This window comes from Tauraco erythrolophus, chromosome 19 (genome assembly GCF_009769465.1).
Source record: "Tauraco erythrolophus isolate bTauEry1 chromosome 19, bTauEry1.pri, whole genome shotgun sequence".
In the NCBI taxonomy this organism is placed as follows: Eukaryota; Metazoa; Chordata; class Aves; order Musophagiformes; family Musophagidae; genus Tauraco; species Tauraco erythrolophus.
The window spans coordinates 14,295,626-14,316,083 of record NC_141483.1 but is presented as its reverse complement, the minus strand read 5'-3'; the positions used below and the strand labels follow the sequence as shown (position 1 = coordinate 14,316,083).

At 42.9% G+C, this 20,458-nt stretch overlaps 1 protein-coding gene across 1 annotated transcript in view; it reads left to right on the top strand.

The window, feature by feature from the left end:
* The window catches only part of NAA25 (N-alpha-acetyltransferase 25, NatB auxiliary subunit), a 30,684-nt gene extending 10,359 nt beyond the window's left edge, over positions 1 to 20,325 (top strand). The window contains exons 9-24 of the mRNA XM_086623291.1: positions 874 to 963; positions 1,525 to 1,694; positions 2,448 to 2,560; positions 5,217 to 5,424; positions 6,051 to 6,137; positions 7,165 to 7,345; positions 7,916 to 8,015; positions 12,283 to 12,434; positions 12,726 to 12,851; positions 13,156 to 13,399; positions 13,618 to 13,741; positions 14,087 to 14,152; positions 14,621 to 14,718; positions 14,935 to 15,045; positions 15,493 to 15,639; positions 17,034 to 20,325. Coding sequence (XP_086479417.1) covers positions 874 to 963; positions 1,525 to 1,694; positions 2,448 to 2,560; positions 5,217 to 5,424; positions 6,051 to 6,137; positions 7,165 to 7,345; positions 7,916 to 8,015; positions 12,283 to 12,434; positions 12,726 to 12,851; positions 13,156 to 13,399; positions 13,618 to 13,741; positions 14,087 to 14,152; positions 14,621 to 14,718; positions 14,935 to 15,045; positions 15,493 to 15,639; positions 17,034 to 17,156 — 2,140 coding nt within the window. The 3' untranslated portion in view covers positions 17,157 to 20,325. The remainder of the gene's footprint in view (positions 1 to 873; positions 964 to 1,524; positions 1,695 to 2,447; positions 2,561 to 5,216; positions 5,425 to 6,050; positions 6,138 to 7,164; positions 7,346 to 7,915; positions 8,016 to 12,282; positions 12,435 to 12,725; positions 12,852 to 13,155; positions 13,400 to 13,617; positions 13,742 to 14,086; positions 14,153 to 14,620; positions 14,719 to 14,934; positions 15,046 to 15,492; positions 15,640 to 17,033) is intronic.
* The last annotated feature ends 133 nt before the right edge of the window (positions 20,326 to 20,458 follow it).

Below are 20,458 nucleotides of genomic sequence, written 5' to 3'. Positions count from 1 at the left end.
TGTTTCTGCAGTCCTACTAAAAATACTGAAGAAAAATCCCTAGCTGGTTGTGAATTGCCTTTTTCACTTGGGTTTTGTAAATGGTGGTTAAAGTAGCAGAACATCAGAGGATCTCAAAGCATTTCCAAACGTTTGTGCTCCAAAGCCTGAGGAAAAGGGCAGCAGGATGGGATGTTAAAGGGACGTGGTGAAGGTCACAGGGAAAGTCAGTGTGGGGACCGTAGTTGCTTCTTTTTGAAGGATGACTTTATTAATGCAATAAAATTTTGTTTACCTCCTTATTTCTAAAAGCTGTGCTGATTGTCCACCTCTGACTTTCATGGTGGGAGAGGAGGATGACGACACTTACGTTTAATTTTCTGGAACTTCTTTTCTGTCACTTGGCCAGACTTCATACGGGGAAATGTGTGTAATGCTTTGAACAGATGCATCAGGAGGGAGCATACTAGTGTGATCAACTCTGTCTCTTGGAACTGTCGAGGGAGATTTGTTGCTGGCATTCAGCTGTGCCCTAATCTTAAATATAATAATCTTAAATATAAGTTAAATACGGAGGAGAAACTTCTGCCTTAGCATTTTGTGGGGATGTTAATGAGCTCTGTTTGGAATGCAGATGTTAAGAGGAGAGTTTGTAGCTTGCCTCAAGTGTTTGTTGAAATTGTTTCCTTTAATACATTTCAAGAAATTCAGATGATGGCATTCTTAAGATGTGAGGCCTTTTCAAGGAGAGATTATTCTTATTACAATTGTTTTTCTGTAATATGAATATGTGCTATTCCTTGAGTTCAGCTTTTGCAAGGAATGCAGTTTTAGAAGTGAGTTACTGTTTTGACAATTCCCTAAACTTTGTTCTGTGCCTGATTTTTGTTTCAGCTCAGATGATTGGCAGTTTTATATAACTTACTTTGATTCAGTGTTTCAACTCATTGATCAATCCTGGACACCTCCTCCAGAAGAAGAGCAGTAAGTTAACAGTTTTGCTGTGGGTTTGCTTTGGGTGACTTCTTGATGTCAGACCCCAAATGATGCGTTCTCCCTACTTGGTTTTGGAGGCTGGCAATAGTTTATTGGAAACAGCTGTATAAGTAGTGGTTTGTACACCACAGAGCTCTTCCAGTTCATATTTTTCATGGTGATTGAGTTAGAGAATCCATCATGCTAGATTTCCTTAACAGTATGCTGAGCATGTGTTATCAGTGCCCTAACAATGGGAAAAAATCAACCTTGATACGACAAGGGGCAATGGCTTTAAACCGAAAGGGGGCAGATTTAGATTAGATATAAGGAAGAAATTTTTCCTTCTGAGGGTGGTGAGGCACTGGAACAGGTTGCCCAGAGCAGTTGTGACTGCCCCATCCCTGGAAGAGTTCCAGGCCAGGCTGGATGGGGCTTTGAGCAACCTGGTGTAGTGGAGGGTGTCCCCACCCATGGCAGTGGGGCTGGAACTGGATGATCTTTGAGGTCCCTTCTAGCCCAAACCCTTCTGTGATTCTATGATAACCTTTTGTCTCTTTAATTGCACAGCTCTTTGGAAGGAGAGGTGCACTATTCTATAGAGCAAGCTGTGAAATTTATAGAAGAGAGGATAACAGAAGAATCTAAGAGCTCTCGGCCGCTTCGGGGACCATATTTAGCTAAACTGGAGCTGATTAGACGTTTGCGATGCAGAGGTTGTAATGATGAATATAAACTAGGTAAGAGCCACTGACGGGATGATAAATTAATCTGTCAGAGAGCACATAACTTGGAACAAGCTCTTTGCTAAATACGATGCCTGTTACAAAAACGTCCTTGCTGTTGTCAGTACGTAAAGCATTTTGAAAGCGTTTGAAGATGAGCCTTGAAGAAAGGAAGGTAGTTCCAGACTGCTCCAAGGCTTGCAGAAGCAAGCAGGGAAACTTGCCAAAGGACCTGTGGGATCTGGGAGCATGCAGTTGCTGACATTGTAACGGGAAGCGTGTTCCTAACGCGCTGCTTTTGTAGAAAGTCCTGCTGTTACACTCTGTGTGGTTTTTCATTTCAGTTTTTTGGCAGCAGTACTAGTTTTTGTTTTTTAAAAACTTGCATGTAAAAATTGCATTTAGGGAATCAGTGAAGGAGAGAATGTGATTAGAGCAACATCTGTGCTACTTCCTAGTTCCTTTTGTATTTCCATCCAAAAATAAGTTACTGTTAGATAACTGGAGGCATACCTGTTATGCTGAGCTCTTATCTGCCAAAGCAACTTGAATGAAGCTCTTGGTTTTTTTTTTTCAATGTGCCCTTGGTTACCAAAGACATTGAGCCTCTGGTAAAATCCGCAGAAGGGCAGCTATCCGTTTCCTAAATCACTATGTAACCTCAAAGGGGGGTGTAGGGGGGAGCATTAACAAAGATTTCTCATAGGGATTTTACAGATTCAACTTTTCATGGAGCATATTAAAAAGATGAACTGAACTTTTTCCTAGGTGATCCGGAAGAACTCATGTTCCAATACTTCAAAAAATTTGGGGACAAACCCTGCTGTTTTACTGATCTCAAAGTATTTGTGGATCTCCTCCCATGCAGCCAATACACAAAGGTAAGGAAGGATGAAGTGGTGGTGTCAGGAACTGCAGCGCTTGTTTGCACTCTATCTTAAAATACCTGTGGGTCTTATGAAAAGACTGGAAACATGAGATTTTTACCTTCTGTTTGAAATTCCGAAACCTCTTTGTACTGTAGAAAACATAATGAATGTCTGAATACAACGAGCAATTTCTTTCAGTTTTTACTGGAGACTGAAAACTAAGTTTGATCCTGCAAAGTCTCAGACCCAGACGTAGGATTTGTTTGGCTTTTTTTATTACCATTTCAAGGTATCAGTGTGCTTTGGGGTGGGCTTGGTTGCATTCTCGTATCGAAAATGAAAAGCTCGTGGTGCTGATAAAAATTAGAAGGTACGAGCTCTTATCCTGTAATGAAGAGCTCCCCAGGAATTGCAGTTCAATTGAGGAACTACCTGATTAGCCCATTTAAAAATGAGCTCTCGTCACTTTTGCTTATAGATCACAGCTTACGAAAAGGAGTAGTGTGAAAACTGTGAAGACCACCCTGTTCGTTTATTTTTAGTTCTCACGGCTGTGTACTGTAACTTTTGTTTTAAAAAGACATCCTCCTCCCTCCCTTCCCACTTGTCACTTGTTTTTCCCACTAAATTTATACGTTTAGTGGGAGAAATCTGCTCCTTGGCTCGCTGCAGGTAGGGTGTCACGTGGCTGTTTGCTTGTCTCTGCTGCGGTGCTGGAGAGTGGACACATCCATACTGATCAAGGGGCGACTGGGAGACCTACGGCAGCTTTTCCAGAATCTCTTTCTGCAGCAGGCTCTCTAGCTGAAAAGACTGTTTGTGCGGAGTCATGAGCAGCTCATGGCATGACTTCAGCAGCTGGGAATCCTGTCACTCACCCCATTGTTTTTCGAAGCCATTGTGTAAAATTATCAGAGCTGGGGAGGGCTAGGCAGAGAATCCTGGCTTGGCCGGAGGCTGTTGGTAAAATGTTTGTAAACAAAGCGTAGATAGTGGTGGTGTTTTCTTAGTTTATTAAAATATTTGTTGGCGGCTAATGCAAGCTCTTCCTACAGCCTCACTGATAAGGAGGGTGGTGGTCCTGGCATGTATGGGCTGCTGTAGATGTTTTATGTTGAAAGGCAAGTTTTTACTCCACTGGCAAGAGACGTAGCCAGCAGGATATTTCCCTCATAGTTCTGGAAATGGTGATACCATTGCAAGGTAACCCTGAAGTCCTGAACAGCTTTAATCCTGACTTTCCAGGAAACAAAATCTAAACCCAGAATAGAAGGGAATAGTATTAAAAAAATAATAGTTTAGGCTACAGTTTTATCACAGTGCTTGTAAGACAATGACTTCTAGTAAATTCTGGAGAATTTTCTGAGTGGCCTTAAAACTGCTCCCAATTTAGTGCATGTATCATTGTGTCATACTGAAATGTTAGAAGGTCTTTCCAGTTTGTGGCTGTTACATCTGCAGCATCCGCCTGCAGCAGCTTAACTCGGTCAAGGAGACGTGTAGCTGAGGAGGGTTAGTGGTGCTGAAGTGCTGATGAGCATTTGAAATCTGAAAGTTTTAAGTTACTTAAAGTATTTATACATTGTCTTAGGTTTATTCTTGTTTCACAGCAAAAGATGCTGAAGGCTGTCACATCCTGGGTAAAGTAGCAGGGTCACGCTGAGGCTATATGCAGTGGGGAGGGGTCTTATTTTTTTTTTTTAAGAGTTCTGAAGAGTGTTACGGTTCAGTAGCTGAGAATGTGGCCACCTCGCTAGACAAACAAGATATTGCAGAAATAATCCTCACAACATCAGTCTTGACTTCCAAGAGGTGTAAATTGGGCGATGCAGCCTAGTGATTTGGTTGACCTTGCCCAGCTTGGCAAAATCTCACACTGAGAAGATTTATCAAGACAATCTTCATCAAAGTCTGTGGGAAAACTGGAATTTGTGTGCGTGGTGCTGTGTGTTCCTCCCATCTAGCTGTCATGCTTTTTTCCTCAGGCATGCGTTTGATGCAGGTCTTATGTGTCAAGACCACATGTAGTAAAGCTGAATTAATTTGCTCTAACTCAGTTGTAAGTTTGTTAAACACCCCTGGATTTTAGGGCAGGAAAAAAACACTGTCCAGCCCTGCCTGTGTGTCATGAGAAGTCTGCTGTCTCCTATTAAAATTGTAATGAGAGGCTGATTTTCTTACAACTCAATTCAAAAAATAAGTCATTAATCAAAGATGTTGACCACACTGAGCACAGTGCATTACTTCAGAGTTGAGAGAAAATGTCATAGCTTGTACAAACCCACTGTTTCCTGGAAGTGTGCTGTGAAGCCTTTCAGTAACTAATTATTTTCATTGTACATGTTATTACTGTGAGCGTTAACGAGTGCTTGAACTCCCTTGTGTGTCAATGTATTGGAAACTTGCTGATGATTTATTTTTTTCTTCCATGTGTTTGATGAAACTTACTGAAAGCTGTGGAGCAACCAGAGCTGTGTGCTCATCACCTTTAAAAAAAAATAGAATAAATTGAAGCCAGCTGTTTAACCACTGATTTCAGCATGATGTCAGGGTTGATACTGACTTTTCCACCTTGCTTTTTTTGCTTCATTTGAGGGAGGAAACGATGCTTTCTGTTCATGCAGTCCCAGCTGCCCTGCAGAATTTAACAGCAGTGTTTCTCTTTTAGTTCATCAGTCAGCTGCTGGAAGTGATCCCTCTGTCAGCGACAGCAGAGTGTGCCATCGCGCTGCCCGCCGATATCAAAGCCCTGCAACAGCACTTGTGTGTGGTGCAGCTCTCGAGGTTGCTTGGGATCTACCACGCCATGGATAAGAAGCAAAAGCTGATTGTGGTCCGGGAGTTGATGCTAAGATACCGCCATGGGCTGGAGTTTGGTGAGGAAAATCTTGAAACCACATGTTGCAGTTCACTCGCAGCTTTTTAAGAGGAAAAGTTCAGAGCTTTTTCAGGGAAGCGGAACACAAGCGCTGATGGCAAATATCACTGTTGGTGCACAGCACCCATCGTGCTGCCAGATAATGCTTTTCCTTCCTCCTTTACGATTATATCCTGAGGCGTACCTGAATTATCCATTTCCTTTTAATTTGATTTCTCTTCAATTGTATGTCTTTAAAGATAAATGAGACATTCCTGGGTAGTTCAGATGGTACATTTGTATCTTTGCAAAATTGTTTGTGCCATTAAGCAAAGCCAGGCTTTATCACTGGTTTACGTAGGACAAATACATGGGCAATAATATTAATTTGTAGATATTGCAGTTGTAGCAGAGTCTTTTCTTCTTCCAGCAGATGTCAATATACGAAGTGGCCCAAAGCCCCATTTCCGTGGTGGACAAATGCAGCATGTGTGCAGTTGTTTCAGTTTTTAGGACAACTCTGGATTTTATAAATTAAGCTGTGATTATCCTCTGCCAGATAGCTGTGTCATTTGATAATGCTGACAGTGTGAGAAGCAGCTGACAGCGCTGTAGTAATTCATGCGTAACTTTTTGTCATTTTAGGGAAATCTTGTTTGAAAACTGAATTGCAGTTTTCAGATTATTACTGCCTGCTTGCGGTTCACCTGCTGCTCGATCTGTGGCTAGAAGGTACGTTCCTAAAATTGCCTTGTTTAATCCCACCCTGGAGGTTGTGGTAGGGAGACTGTGTCCCTGTGGCCAGTGTGTACATGGATTGTTAGGTGTTTGTTTTGGGTTTTTTCTTGCTATGAGGCATTTCAGGAGTCTCTCTATTCAGTTGGTATTCGATATGAACCGCACTGACCTCTAAAGGGATTTAATTTTTCTGATTAATTCCTGTTAAGTCCTGCCAGAGCTTTGCTGATGGCTCTTGCAGCTCAGTGCTAGGTGTCTTCAGAAGCCTGTTTCGAGCTTCCCATGTAGGTAATGTTTTCTGTCCCTTTTCATGAGTTCTGCTGACAATTCTCTTCTGATATCGGAAGTGTTTTGAGAGTGTTTCTTTCCTTGACATACTTTGTCTTTTAGATCCTCTGCTTCTAGACCTTCTGTTGAGACCTGTTGCCTTGTCTTGCCTTCTGGTACTCCACATCTGCTCTCTCTTTTAGTCTCTTAATCCCACAGAGTCAGTCTCCAAGGGTGGCTGTCCTTGGGAACTGTTTATATTCCTGCCCTTCAGTGTAGTTGCCAGTTACGCCTTTGTCTTTCCTGAGGAAGATATAGTCTTTAATCTGAGTAAACCCATCATTAGGTTCCTGGAAGGTGGAGCGTGGGCTCTTGAATTCCTGGCCCTGTGCTGCATTCTTGCATAACGCTTGGGAGTGCTCTGTGCCTATAAGCTAGAAATCCTGATCGGTCCAGGACTCATCGGGGCAGGTCACTGCTGCAGCGCCGTGCTCTGTGCAAACGGAGCTCGATATTCCCTGTGAAGAATTGTTCATCCTGCTTTCCCTCGGAGAGCAGCTGGAGCGCAGGGGTGGCTGTTGCGTTTTAAGGGCAGCAGCGTGGCTGGTGGGTGCCATCTGCATGTTTAAATGCATCGGACCGTTTCGAGAGGTGTGTAACCTGAGGAAGCCTCCATGCCAATGGTGCTGCCGGTGTCGGTGTCGAGTGCGCCTCTCTGATCACGCCCATCTGTGTGTTTTCTCTTTGTCACCAGGTGAAGAGACGGCTGTGTGGCAGTGCCTCACTCTCTTAGAAGAAGGGTTATCTCATAGTCCTTCTAATGCTCAGTTTAAATTGCTGCTCATTCGAATCTACTGCAGGCTTGGTGCGTTCGAACCTGTTGCAGAGCTGTACTCCAGCCTCGATGCAAAACACATACAGCACGACACCATCGGGTGGGTAGTATATACTGAGAATAATCGGGCATGGTGACCCTCCGGAGATCTTCAGTTTCCTTTGCTGCTGAAAGTTAGATTATTGGATTTTTATACTGTGTTGTATAAAAGTGTTTTGGAATTGTGTGAGGTACATCTACTTACTGTAGTAAGCTCCACTCGTGGAGTGTCTTTCCTGCGTGGTTTTGGTCAGGCTTGGGTTTTCAGAGTATGAACTAAAACGCCAGTCATAGCTTGGTGTTCCAGCTTGTGTCATTACTCGGAAGAGCTTAGGAGTGCTGGTTAAAACAAACATACCAAATGGCCTTGTTGGTTAGTTTATCTAGATAAATAAAGTTCTTGCACAGTTAACAAGGTGGTAAGCCCCCACATGCTTTAAAAAAAAATAAATTAAGAATTCCTTCCATTGCTGTTAAAATTTTAATGAGTGTTGTGAATGCCCTCTGTTACATCTCCAGACTTTTCATTAAAGCTGGACGGTGCTGCAGTTCTCTGTTCAGAGCTGTGTGTGAAATTGGGGATTCCCGGGATTGCGTGCCGACGTTTGACTCGTGCTGTGTTGTGTTGCAGCTATCTTCTGACGCGCTACGCCGAGGCGCTGGGCCATTACGCTGCTGCATCCCAATCCTACAATTTTGCACTCAGGTTTTTCCACTCCAACCAGAAAGATGTAAGTTCAGAGAAACCTCTGCGTCCTTGTAACAGAATTTGTAACTCACTGTTATATGGAGTTTTGCTTTAGCTTTCTATTTATAAAAGCCAGTTTTAATGCTTCTAAAAAAAACCCAAGTATGATTACTTTTGAATGAATGGATTGTGATTTTTATGACATAATTTAAGTGAAACGTCATGTGGCAAGTAAGTCCTGGTGTCATATAACTTCTGCTATTTTGGAAAGTCTTACAGCAGCCAGGGATGGTGGGTCAAGATGGTGATGGCATACTAACACATCCTTTATATTGCAGTCACTGAGGCAGCGTGTTTTAGAGATGGCTGTCTTAGGCACATGGGGATGGTGGGGAATGCACCTCGTTTAAAAGGTAGGGAAAGCAGAAAGGAGCAAGGTGGAAGGATTTCAGTGAGGAAAAACTGACTCTTGACATCTCAGCTTCACCGAAGGCAGAGCAGAGAGCCCATGACTAACCACGTTATTTCAAAGCAATAAGATCAAATTGCAAAACCTCATCTTTTCCTAATGGAAACTACCTGGTTTATTCTGTTCACCCCTAAAAGCAATATAAATGAAAAGAAAGTTGTCTTGAGTGAGAGTCTTGGAACTGGAATGGAGGAGGTAGTGAGGGAGAGTAGCTGAATTCCTCCAAAGAGATCAGGTGCTTCCTAAAATGCATGCCATGCCCTAGGCATCCAGTGTGCTTATAGCTTCCTGATTAGTTAGTGTCAATGATCTTCCTTGGAAGGTACACTCTGATACACATTCTGATCCATTCATAAGGAAAACACCAGTTCTGTTTCAGAATTCCTGTGGAATCATGAAAAACGCACTAGGTAGGAGAACAGTGGAACACGACATATTTTAAGTCTTGATGGAAATATTTTGGGCAAATAAGAACAAAAATAGTCCAAAATTGTGGTAGGGAAGTATAGGTATGTCAGTCCATCTCCCTAAAACTTGCAAGGCAGTCCCATTCTGAGGAGTGGGAATATATCCTGTATATTTATATTTTTGCAGTTTGATCACTGTCGAGAGGTAGGTGAAGAAATTTTATTTTATTTTACTTTGCAAGAAAAAAAGGTGCGATCCACTTGTAACACTTCGAGTCAGCCACTGGCTGAGTTGACTCCAAAGGCTCCGCAGTCGTACAACTTGCTTTCCCGCTATCCCAGCAATAGATGAAAACACAGGACTTGTCTGTACTGAACAGTAAAGATACTACAGATGCTCACACAGTAATCCCTCAGAAAAAGTACCCTTGCTCTGTTGGCATCCCAGGTTATTCCTACGTACGAGATACCTGTGCCCGGAAGGTGGGTGACCTGTGTCTGACACAGGAATTTCGCTGTAGGGAGCGGGATGCACGGAGGTGCGTGTGGATGGTGTGATGGGAGCTCACTCTTGTCTGCTTCCTCCATTTGCTCGTTAATGTTAAGCACTGATTTTACTTACTAACAGTCTTTGAGTTCCTTCAGTGCTGGAGTGAAGCCCTGGATCCAGACAGCTTTCTGCTATGTGTCTGTTGTTGGTAGCGGTGGCTTTTTTTTTAAATGAGGAGTAACTGGTTCAGTCTTGTTTAAAAGTCACTCAGTGGATGTTAATGAAAAGCTGGAATCAACTGTCTGAATAGGACGTTTGGCTGCTGGGCACCAGGTGAAAAAAGTGAACTGAAAAAACTACCGGGTTTGGTTTGTTGGCTTGGGAGCACTGCGTTGTAAAGCATCAAGACATCATCTTTTCCTGGAAAACAATCTGAAGTGACTTCAGGTGTGGTTACCTGGGAAGAAGGTCATTCTCTTTGGCATGAATGATAAAGGTGCTTTGCAGCAAAGAAGAGCTGATTGTCTCCAGTAGCTCAACATCTGTACGCAGACAAAGACAGCCATGTTCCAGGTGCTGTTGCCAGGAAAATGCTACTCAACTCATGTTCCAGAAATCCTGAAAAGGCAGTGTCTGGACGGTTCAACCTGCCTCACTACCACACCTTAACGGGTTGAAATTGCAAGAGGGGCGAAAGTGGTGCAATCAGCACTATATAATTCTTCGTGCTACAAGATAAGGATGTGACTCTCGAACCCGCTCGCATCGTGACTCTTCTTGGAGATAGAATATTGCGGCCAAAGGACCGTGAACCATTGTTGATCTTGAGTAGCCACGTCTCTCGTGTGTTCTGGACGCTTCTGCTGGTTATCACCTTAAGACGCTTTTAGTTGGGACACGCATCAAAAGCTGTACTGATTTGCAGATAGCAAGTGTCCTTTGAACCGGTCGTACGGTGCAAATGGCAGGAGGTGAAGGCTCAGTTCAGGGTACTGCTCACCTGGGATGGAGTGTGACAAGAGCAGAGACGAAAAAAGGGATTCCTTACCATGAGACATGTCCCAAATATCACAAGGTCAGATTCTCCTACCAGTTTCTGTGCTGCTGTGGTTCTGCTGGGGTCACCCCTTTGTACTTGGGGTCCTGATACCAGCTTCCCATTCGAGACCCTTAACAGCATCTAACTGCAACGTTAAAGGAGGACTATCCTTCAAAAGTTACCTTTTTACGTGATTTCACCTGCTGCCTGCTCCTCTCTAGGCTGATGTTTAAGATAGCTGGAATGTCTGCTGCAGCATGGAGAACGTGTCCTGCGGCACGTCATGCGTGGGACTCTGCCTAGAACAGGAAGTGTAGGATATAAACAAAGTGGTCTGGCATAAAATTACAGCTACTGGTTCAAACTGGTTGCTTTGGATAAATACGTTTTCCTTCTGACTTGCTGAACTTCACAGCCCAAAGTGAGTCCTGTTTAAGAGTGGGTCCCATGAGTAACAGCCATCTAGGATGCTGTGCAGTCCTGACAAAATATGTCTGCTCTGGGAGAGGATGCCGAGGACAGAGAGGAGAATAGAAGGGAGTATTGCTATATTTGGCCAAAACTAAAAAGGCAACTTTATCCTTACCGAGATAGTCCTCCTTTAAATATGCAGAATCACAAGTAATCTCTCTAATTTTCTTGTGTCCGTCCGTCTTTAATTTCTCCAGATACTGCAGGCAAACAGAACACCAACGTATCCTCTGGGGATTTAAAAACCACGTCGCTGCAGTTGAATTAGCACCCATAGCGCAGTCCCGCAGCCTGACAATGAACTCTGCGAGGCTGTTTATCAGAGGGTATGTTGTTGAATATTTGGCATATTTTTTTCCTACGGTGCAAATAACCAAATTTCTTAGGGGGAAAAAAGACAAAGCTACCTAGAGGAGCTTTCTTAAAGGGAGAAAAAAAAGGTGGCTTCCATCTGTTTGTACTGGCTTCTAGTCTCTCAGAGCTTTCCAGACAGGTTGAGTCTGTTAGTACCACAGAAGGGGCAGTTAACCAGGGGCCTTTTTGGTGCCGCTCATCTTCAGTGCGTTTCGTAATCTTGTTCAGAAGAAAATACCTGACTTGCCAGAATTTCTCACTTGTGGAGCAATTCTGACATAAAAAATACAGCCATCTGTCTTGACTGGGAGCATAAATTGTTCACTCTGTCTCTACCATTAGAAATTCTCATTAAAATGCAGTTGTTAGGAGCTCCTTCGTCATATAAATCTCCTTCTGGAGATTACTTGGACTGATATGAAATACTAGTTGTGTGCCCTGTGTTGCTGCATTTCATCAGAGGGGAAGCAGACTAACCCATGGACCCTGACTGTTTCCTTTGGTGTTTAGATTGTATTGTAACGTGTACACACTGCGTGGTATTATCTTGTGATGCTGTATTCAAAAATCTAATAAAAAAGAGAAATAAAAAAAAAAATGTGTGAGTAATTTTTTTTTAATCTATGTTGTGGGAATACGTGATGCACATCCAAGTCAGTTCCATAAAATCTGAGATAGATTTATTTTGCCTGAAAGTACTTCTCACAATGAAGCGCTGATTTGAATAATGCAACTCAAAAAAAGAACCCAAACCTTCCAAAAATCATCTCTCCCCTCCTTTAAGTATTTTTTAGTCTCAGTGGTGACAGCAACGTGATGTTTCTTAGTGTTGGTTTGGTTAAATCACACCGCCCAGTGGAGCATCTGGGCATTCTCAAATTAAAGTAGCACAACTGCTGGGGTGAGTTGGACAAGCAGAAGTGCAGGCTTCTCCCAAGGATGGAGTGTCTGCTGGGTTCTGTACCTCTGCGTTGATAGAAACCACGGAAATGCAGTCTCTTGGCAGTGACCTTGCTAAGTGCTGGTTGTGCTGAATTTATGGAAGTAACTAACACAGAGGTGGTGTGTGTTTCCTTCCAGACCTCAGAATATATCATTCAAGCCTACAAGTACGGTGCATTTGAGAAGATCCCAGAATTCATTGCATTTAGAAATAGGCTGAACTCTTCCCTTCACTTTGCGCAAGTTCGCACGGAACGGATGTTGTTAGACCTCTTACTTGAAGCAAATATGTAAGTACAGCATTGATAAGTGCAGCACCTTGCACACAAAAAGGGGGTGTTTATGCATTGACAGAACACTGGCCAAGCAAGGCCTTAGTGAGCAGCACTTGCAGCTCTTTGCCAAAAATGTGTGAGCTGCTTCTCTTTGCTTCTGATTTGCTCTACTCCTCACCATCCGTGTCAGTACCATGCGTGTGTAACATTTCTGACATCAGAAGAGTTAATGTGGTTTCTTAGCGAGCTGTTTTCTGTTTCCAGTGATCAAATGTTTGGTTTAACGTTGCTTATTCTTACGTACAGATCAACCAGTTTAGAAGAAAGTATAAAGTCCATGAGTCTGAGCCCAGAGGAGGATGACATTCCATGGAAAGATCTGCGTGACAACAGAGACCTGACAGTCTTGTTTAACTGGGATCCAAAAGACAGGTGAGTAGGAATATGCTCAGCTGTAGTCACACCTTTCTCTTACAGCACACGTGATGAAAATCCTTTCAGGGTACCTGCCATATGGAAATGTTCTCCAGGCTGGCTAACTGCAAACTGAACAAGCATCGTTCGTTATTTCTAGCAGTGCTGCCACCTTACATATTGATACAGCTTTCTGAATTTCTGGCCACTCCTTCCCCTTCATACTGTATTTGATAACTTTGGATAGGCTTTCGTGCCTGAGTGAAGCTTGCTACTTTGCAAGATTGAAGCATTTGCCTGAAAACGTGGTGCTTTTCTCTAGGGACATTTCTGAAGAACACAAGAAACTCTCACTGGAGGAAGAAACCATGTGGTTGCGAATCCGGTCTTTAACCTTAAGGCTAGTGAGTGGGCTCCCAACTCTTAGCCACACCATTCAACCAAAGAACTCTGAAAAGACTGCAGAGAACGGCGTCTCGTCGAAGATCGATACAATTCGATCCCTGCTTCAGCAGCTGGAAGCGGCAGTGGATTCGGGGAAGAAGTTTCTAGAACAAAAAATTCAGGTACCCGTTAAGGAAAAAGCTATCCCCAAACATAACGAATGTGAATGCCAGCAGAGAAATCGAATGCGTCTTGTAATGCCCAGCAGGCTGCAGAATGCACTTAACTGACCCTGAGTTTGTAGTGTGTGAATCTGACTGGGATGTGCCAGAGACAAACACGGTGTTCTGGATAAGGAGAAGCTGCAACACCTTTATCTTTTTCTTTGCTTCTTGCCTAGTATCCTGTCCTTGGCCCTCCTCCTACCCGAATGGCTGGCTTCTTCAGTAACGGCAGCTGTCAGTGCCAGACTAGCTTGTTTTATCTCGTTAGTGATGTTTATGAGCTAGATACCAATGGCTTAGGTGAGTGTTGGGCAGAGTTTAACCATGTGTGGTGGGAGGGAGCGACACGTGTCTCTCTTTAGTTTGAAAACTACTAGGTGTTGCCTGATGTGGACCCAAACTGCTACTTGTGCATTAATTTTTTGAATTACACTGTTATCTGGGAGATGACGCCTTAATTTAATGTTTTATGCAAATCTTCATTTTTGTACAGTATATGTTAATGTAATACGGGATCCTCTTTGAAAGCAGTTGTATTTGCTTTTGACTGCAAACACTAAATTACACTTAAATGCCTCTTAGTTTTCTGGAAGCAGAAAATACACAAACTTGTAGTTTATAACAGTTTTTCTTTTTTCCTTTTAGAAGATTCAGCAGAAATCCAGGAGAGGATAGGGAATAGTTTCAAGTCTGTAGTAGAACGACTAACAGGTAAGTGGTAACTGAAGAACAAGCTCTGGTAGCTAAGGTGGTGCTTCCTGGTGCTCTGAGGATGTGCTGCAATTACGGGGAAGTGTGTTAATGCATCTGCAGACCCTTGGAAAGATGCTTAAGAACAAGGCTGAGATTCCCCTTGGCTCATCTGATGACGAGGCTGTCGCATGCCGCAGAATGTCGTTACGACCCCTCGTTTCGCTACCTTGCAGCCTAGTCTTAGCAGCTGTTGTCTCCCTGGTACTTGGTCCAGGTGTGCTAATAAATGGAGTGGAGATACTTTGTCATGAAATAAAATTCAGAGCTGGACCTTCTCGAGAGGCTTTGGCCAAATTTGTCATTAGCTGCTTAGTGGTCAGTCCTCTTGACAGCTTTGCATGCTGCACTGAGATACATACAGTACAGAAAATATGCATTGAAGTTTCCCTACATGTCCTAAATAAGGCTCTTCTTTTGTCTTTTCAGACTTGTTCAATAAATGTAAAGGTGATTTGATTGAAGTCAGAGATGGCACCTTGAAAACTCATCCAAACCTGTTAGAAAACCTAGTCTTCTTTGTTGAGGTATTTTTTTTTTCTTTGCAAACTAGAAATTTTGGTGTCCTTTAGGGTAGAAATGTTGGGACTAAAACACAGTGAAAGTTCTTTGGTCTCAGTCTCATGAAAGCAGTTTTTTGTTGCATAGTCTAACTACTGTGAGTGTTATTTAGTAGGAACACTAAAACAAGTTTAGGAGCCTCCTGTAAATGCAACTTGTAACGTACTTGTACCTTTTTCCAGACGATCTCCATTGCCCTGTGGGTATCAAGTTACTGTGACAGTGTCCTCCGACCTTTTAAATCCAACCTGCAAAAAAAGAAGAAGAAAAAAAAAGAAAGCACTGTAGCTATGGTAGACAATATTCTTTTCTTTTCTCTTTTCTTCCCCCACCCCCAATCCAACAGCGTATTTATACTGAAAGAAAAATCAGGAGAGGTGACGTGTTAATAAACTGCTTTTCATAAACTTTGCTTTGTAGAGGCTGACATAGGTTAGAGATTATTCAGTGCTAATTTTTAAAACTCTTTTTCTATTTAAAAATCAAATGATGTGCCACGTCTCTGACATCATGTGAAGGCTTTTTAACAGGAAACACAGTTTAAAGTATCACAGGCCTTTCTGCCTTCAATGCACTACAGTGGACTAGTTAACTGGTAGTGTTTATCTGGGTAGGTCAATAATAGCTTCGCATTGGGAAGGGAGAGATAGAATGATAGACGTTACAAAGTGAGTTGTCATATAAAACAGTCATTTGATTAGGCATTAATACGTTGTTTATAAATATATTTGGTTTTATAGCCTCCTGTATTTACACATTATCTGGATTATGTTGCTGAACTACAGACATTAACTTCCAATGTAATAGATCACATCAAAGGGCTTGAAATAATTCTGTCTGCACTAAAACTTGAAGAGCTGTCCCTCAAAGACACTCTGCTTTTACAGGTAAGAACTTGCATCATTATTTGTGTGCTGCATACGTTTGTGTGTGACTGATAACAACCTGTGTGTTCGTACCTACGGGATGCCTTTGTTGAACTGCTTTTCCCCAAAACATTCTACTGGAAGGAAAACCAAAAACAAACAAACAAAGCCACCTGTTATGATTGACTTAATTGCTTTTAACCAGAGATTAGGGACCAGGCTGCTAGAGAGCTTAGTTTTAGAGTGGTGAGTGAGGTTTTGTTTATAGTGATAGTAATTTTGCAATTTTTCTGGTTCCTTGCTGAGTCAGCAAATCCCTCCATCTTCCCTTTGATGCAAGGCATCAAATTCCTGCACAAGGCAGATCTGCAAAACCCAGCCATTAGATTCACGTGGATTTGAGCAGAAGCATCTGTGGGAGTCTGCAGCTTTTCCTGTGTGTTCGCAGTGTTTGCTGTTCCGTTTGTAGTTTGACATTGCTGCAGTAAATCCTGATAAACACGGACTGTGTCGCTCTGCTCGGGCCCGGAGCTGTGTTTGCAGCTCTGTGCTTAGAGCTAAAAGGTGCTTTTGAAAAAGTCCTCGTGCTCAGGTGTTAGTGAAAATTCTGGTGTGAGCGGAGCGATACCGGCAGTGCGCCAGCTGAACGTTGCCACTGGTGGGAGATTTTCCCACATGGGATCAGTTTCCTCTTTGCTGCTGTGTACGAGTGTCTGCAGAAGGCATCCTGGTGGCAAGTCACCTCTGGACAGAACAGTGTAACCACTGGCTGTGGCTTTGGATACTAAAGAGATTTGGTCTTTCTGCATTTCTGCAGAAATACAGCATCTTTCATGATAGGGCAGCGCTGACCTCGCTCTGCAAGGAGCAGTACCAGCCATGTTGCACGAGGGTGGTCCTCCTAAAAGCCTTTTAGCGTGGGCATTTTAGAACACTGCATGCTGAAAGGAATATAATCCCTCTGGGAACTCCAGGTACCAGGGTTGCTGACTTAGTGACATCTGAACCTGTCCCAGACCCTGCAGCGCTCTGTGCTTTGGAGGTTGGTGTAAGTCTCTTCACTGGTCAGTGTTCATTTGCTGTTTGACTTCACTTTCCTGTATGAGAGATCCTCTACTTTAGGAAACGCTGACTAAAATAAAATGTTAGCCACCAAGGCTTTGCACAAGGGTGTTTCCAGAAGTTTGGAAGAAATGTTAATGTGTTATACCAGCCCTGTCTGAGCAATACTGGTATCTGCAGGAATTATTGCTGCTGAGCAGGTGCTGCTTATTCTGTGCTGATGATGTTCCCTTTGGGAACTTACACTGTGGCCTCCTGAATTTCTTATCAGCGTTTGAGATGGTGGAGGAAGTTTAACAGGAGGATTTAAACAGCTGCTGTGGAGTGAATGATTTCTCTTTTGCGTTTTGCAGGAAGAAAAAAAGTTTACAAAGGCTGTGCAAGGAAAGGTCCAGAGCAGTTACCATCACTCAGTTCAGGAAATTGGAGAACTGCTGAAAAAGAGACTCGACACCATTAAAAAACTAAAGATTTGAGAAACGCATCCTTGACAGACTCCACAGGGGAGTGACACCAGAGTCCCAGGCAGAAGCGCAACATCCAATATACCATCACTTCAATCCAGAACTTCCTCATAATGCATGAAGGACTTAAAATCATAAAACAATTTTTTAGGTATTACAGATGTATGGAGCTGATTTAAATTATTGTACATAAAGGAGAAGCAGGGACCCTTATCGGGGTTTGACCACTTTTTATACATGTTCATAAGCATATTGCAACAGGAGAAAATGAACTTTCTTCCCTTTTGATCTCTCGAAACAACTGGAGATGGTCTTTAGAAGCAGCAATAGAAATCCAGTGTAAAGCATATATCTCAAAGGAGTTGTATTTTCATCACCATACAGTGTTTATAATTTTTGTATGGTCCTTGCCTTAGAAACGCAGAAATTGTAGATGCCCGCATTCAGCCGCCTCCGACGAAACGAGCCCGCTTTGGAGCTGCCTGTTTGGTCTGCCAGCCACCTGGTCCTGCTGAATTAATTCAGTGTGTTGGTCCAGCACAGACTGGTGAGGCTGCGCTGGAGGAGCAGCCTCTGCACGCAGCCTTCAGCAGAGCCCAGCCCTCCGTGGCAGGGTGGGAGCACACCAAGCCTCCGGGCAGGTAGGTTCCTCGAAGCAGGGAATGGCGTGAGGGAAGAGGTGGTGTCCGTGCTCACGTTGGGGAAAAATCACAAAGCCGACGAGGAGCAAACGCGGCCGTTCAGCTTTAGAGAGAAAGATGGGAATCGGTGTTTCAGCAAAAACGACAAAACCAGAGACCTTGTATATAACAGCTGCAGTGAAGTCTGACACTGCGGTCTGATCTCATGTCAGTTTAATGTCAAAGAGCAATCATCAAGACTTTTAAAAAGTGTATTTAGATTACTGAAACTTTAAGACTTAAATATTTTAATAGAAATTAAATCCTATTGGCTTTGGTTTTACGTTGGCAGAGGTAACTTTTGCTTCCGCTGTGGTATGAGGCTGAGAATACTTTTTGTAACTGTATGCTTGCTTTTTGCAGTTGATCTTTGATTATTCAAGTACTAGCTCGTTAGGCATTCTGTTAGAAAGTGCAATCGCGTCATCTGCTCCCACTGAATCGGCATTTCTGCTAGGTTTTTTCATTTTAAAGGCGTAATGCAGCCTAAAATTGGTAGGCAAAAAAAGGACATGTACCTGCAGTACAAGGGAGAAGTCAGACTTTACAGATTCCTCATCTTCTGATTTAAAGCAGCTAGTATCTGAAGTCTATATTTAAAGTTTTAAGAGAGCTGACAATCCTGCCTTTGTCATCTCTTCTCAGTATGTTTTGTTAGTAATGCTAGAATGTTGATGAGAGTATTTTTTTAAAATAAATCCCCTGTGGTTGAAAAAAAAAAAAAAAAAAATCCCATTGCTGCTCTTGCTGGATTTAGTTTTGCTTTGCCCCATCCTGAAAGGGAAAGAAGAACGTCTGCAGGTTGTCTAAATTGTAGTGGTTGTCCCGATGGTTTAATTGCAATGTCTGGTAAGTGCTCTGGGCTGGAGGAATACCCAAATCTGTTAAGTCTGTTTTATAGTAATATTTTTCCTAGAAGAAAAAAAAAAAAAGAACCAGCTGAACTCTTATATGTTGATAGAAATATCTTTTTGGAAAGAAGGGTGTGCTCCTTAACTTAAAGCAAGACTGCTGACCGAAGTTGATGCTTGGAAATGTGTAGGGTAAGTGACAACAGTCCCGTTGCTGAGATGGTGCAATTCCTTGAGAAGCACTGAGCCAGAAACCTGCGCTGCCTGTCTCCAAGGAGGCAAATGCCATTGCTGATGTTCTGTCCCCGCGCTCCCCCGTGGCAGTGCCAACTAGAGGGGGCTTTGCACAGACACCAGCATTGCATGCAGGGTTGGCACAGCACCCTTGTCCAGAGGGGACAGTCCAGGGGCTGATTTATGCTGGAGTTCCCTTTCACTGCTGCTACAACAGGTTGAACTCAACCAGTCGTATCAATAAGCAATGGTGAAAAACGTCAGTGGAGTGTAAGGTTAACAGAACCAAGCTTTTAAAATCTCCCACGTGCCTGAAAGCAGAACTTGCTTTAAAAAAAGGTTTTTAAAAGCAGAATCGAAACTGCTGGGGAGGACATGTGTCATCTGAAGCAAAGTCTGAGAAGAGGTGGAACCATGGCTCGCTCTCGCTTCCCGTCGCAGCATTTGGCACGGCGCAGGCCCGGCGTTGGCTGGTCCCTCAGACCGTCCCTGTGCCAGCACAGGGGGAATACTGACTGCTTCTCACTGTTAGCTGCTGTCTCGTTTCCAGTTCAGCCACTGGTGAATGGCAAGTTTGTAAAACAAATACAATTTTTGGATCACTCAGTGTTTTATAAAACCAGATGCCATCTCTTCACAAGCTGTAGTTTCTCTATAGGAGACGGTGTACAAAAATGACTATGTACTGACTGGGGTTTTGGTTGAGGGAGAGGGAGAATTTCTCTTCCCCTATAAATTGTGTACAGTTAAATATATTATATATTTCTTACAAAAGAGCATTTCCCCTCCAGAATATGTCCCACAGGGACCTGATAAGAAATTCAAGCTATAACCCATTGCTGCTGTTCCCCCCCTCTTCCACTCTTGGGATTTGTTTGTTTGTTTGTTTTGAATTTTATTTTTATTTGTGATGAATTGAAAAACATACCTAGAAGAAGCTACCAAGACTACTGTTTACAGACTGAAAAAAACACTGCTTTTATACTACTGGCATCATGACCCATGATCCTTTTACAGATTTCCTCAACTCTTTGCTTAAAAACAGTGTCTGATGTAGATAAAGGTCAGAAGTCCTACCCTGCTTTGTCTACATACAGGACAAAATGTACAATGCCTGTTTGTGTTGCCCATCATTTTTGTACTTTTAACTGTTCAAAAATTGCATTTATATTTTGCAATCATTGATAATCATGACTTTATTTTAACCGCTAGTAATCTTAGAGGGTTTTTTTTGTTGTTGTTGTATCTGCAGCCTTATCTGAACTTTCTCTTCCTTGATTATTCATTGTTAATTTATGACTGTAGAAGAAATGTATGCCTCAGCCTTCTACGGACTTAAGTGACACAACTGCAAAGGATCTGCTTTAAACTGGATGGGTTTATAATTTATATAAAAGTCAGTTTCGTTACAAATCAGTATCGCTGCCTCTTTCGTTTTTCCGTCTGGATGGTCCGCAAGTGACTGAGTTGCTCATCTGTGCTGCGGAGCCAGATTTTCCTGGTGCAGGGCAAGGTGAAAATCAAATTACCAGCCAAGAGGGAGGAGGGG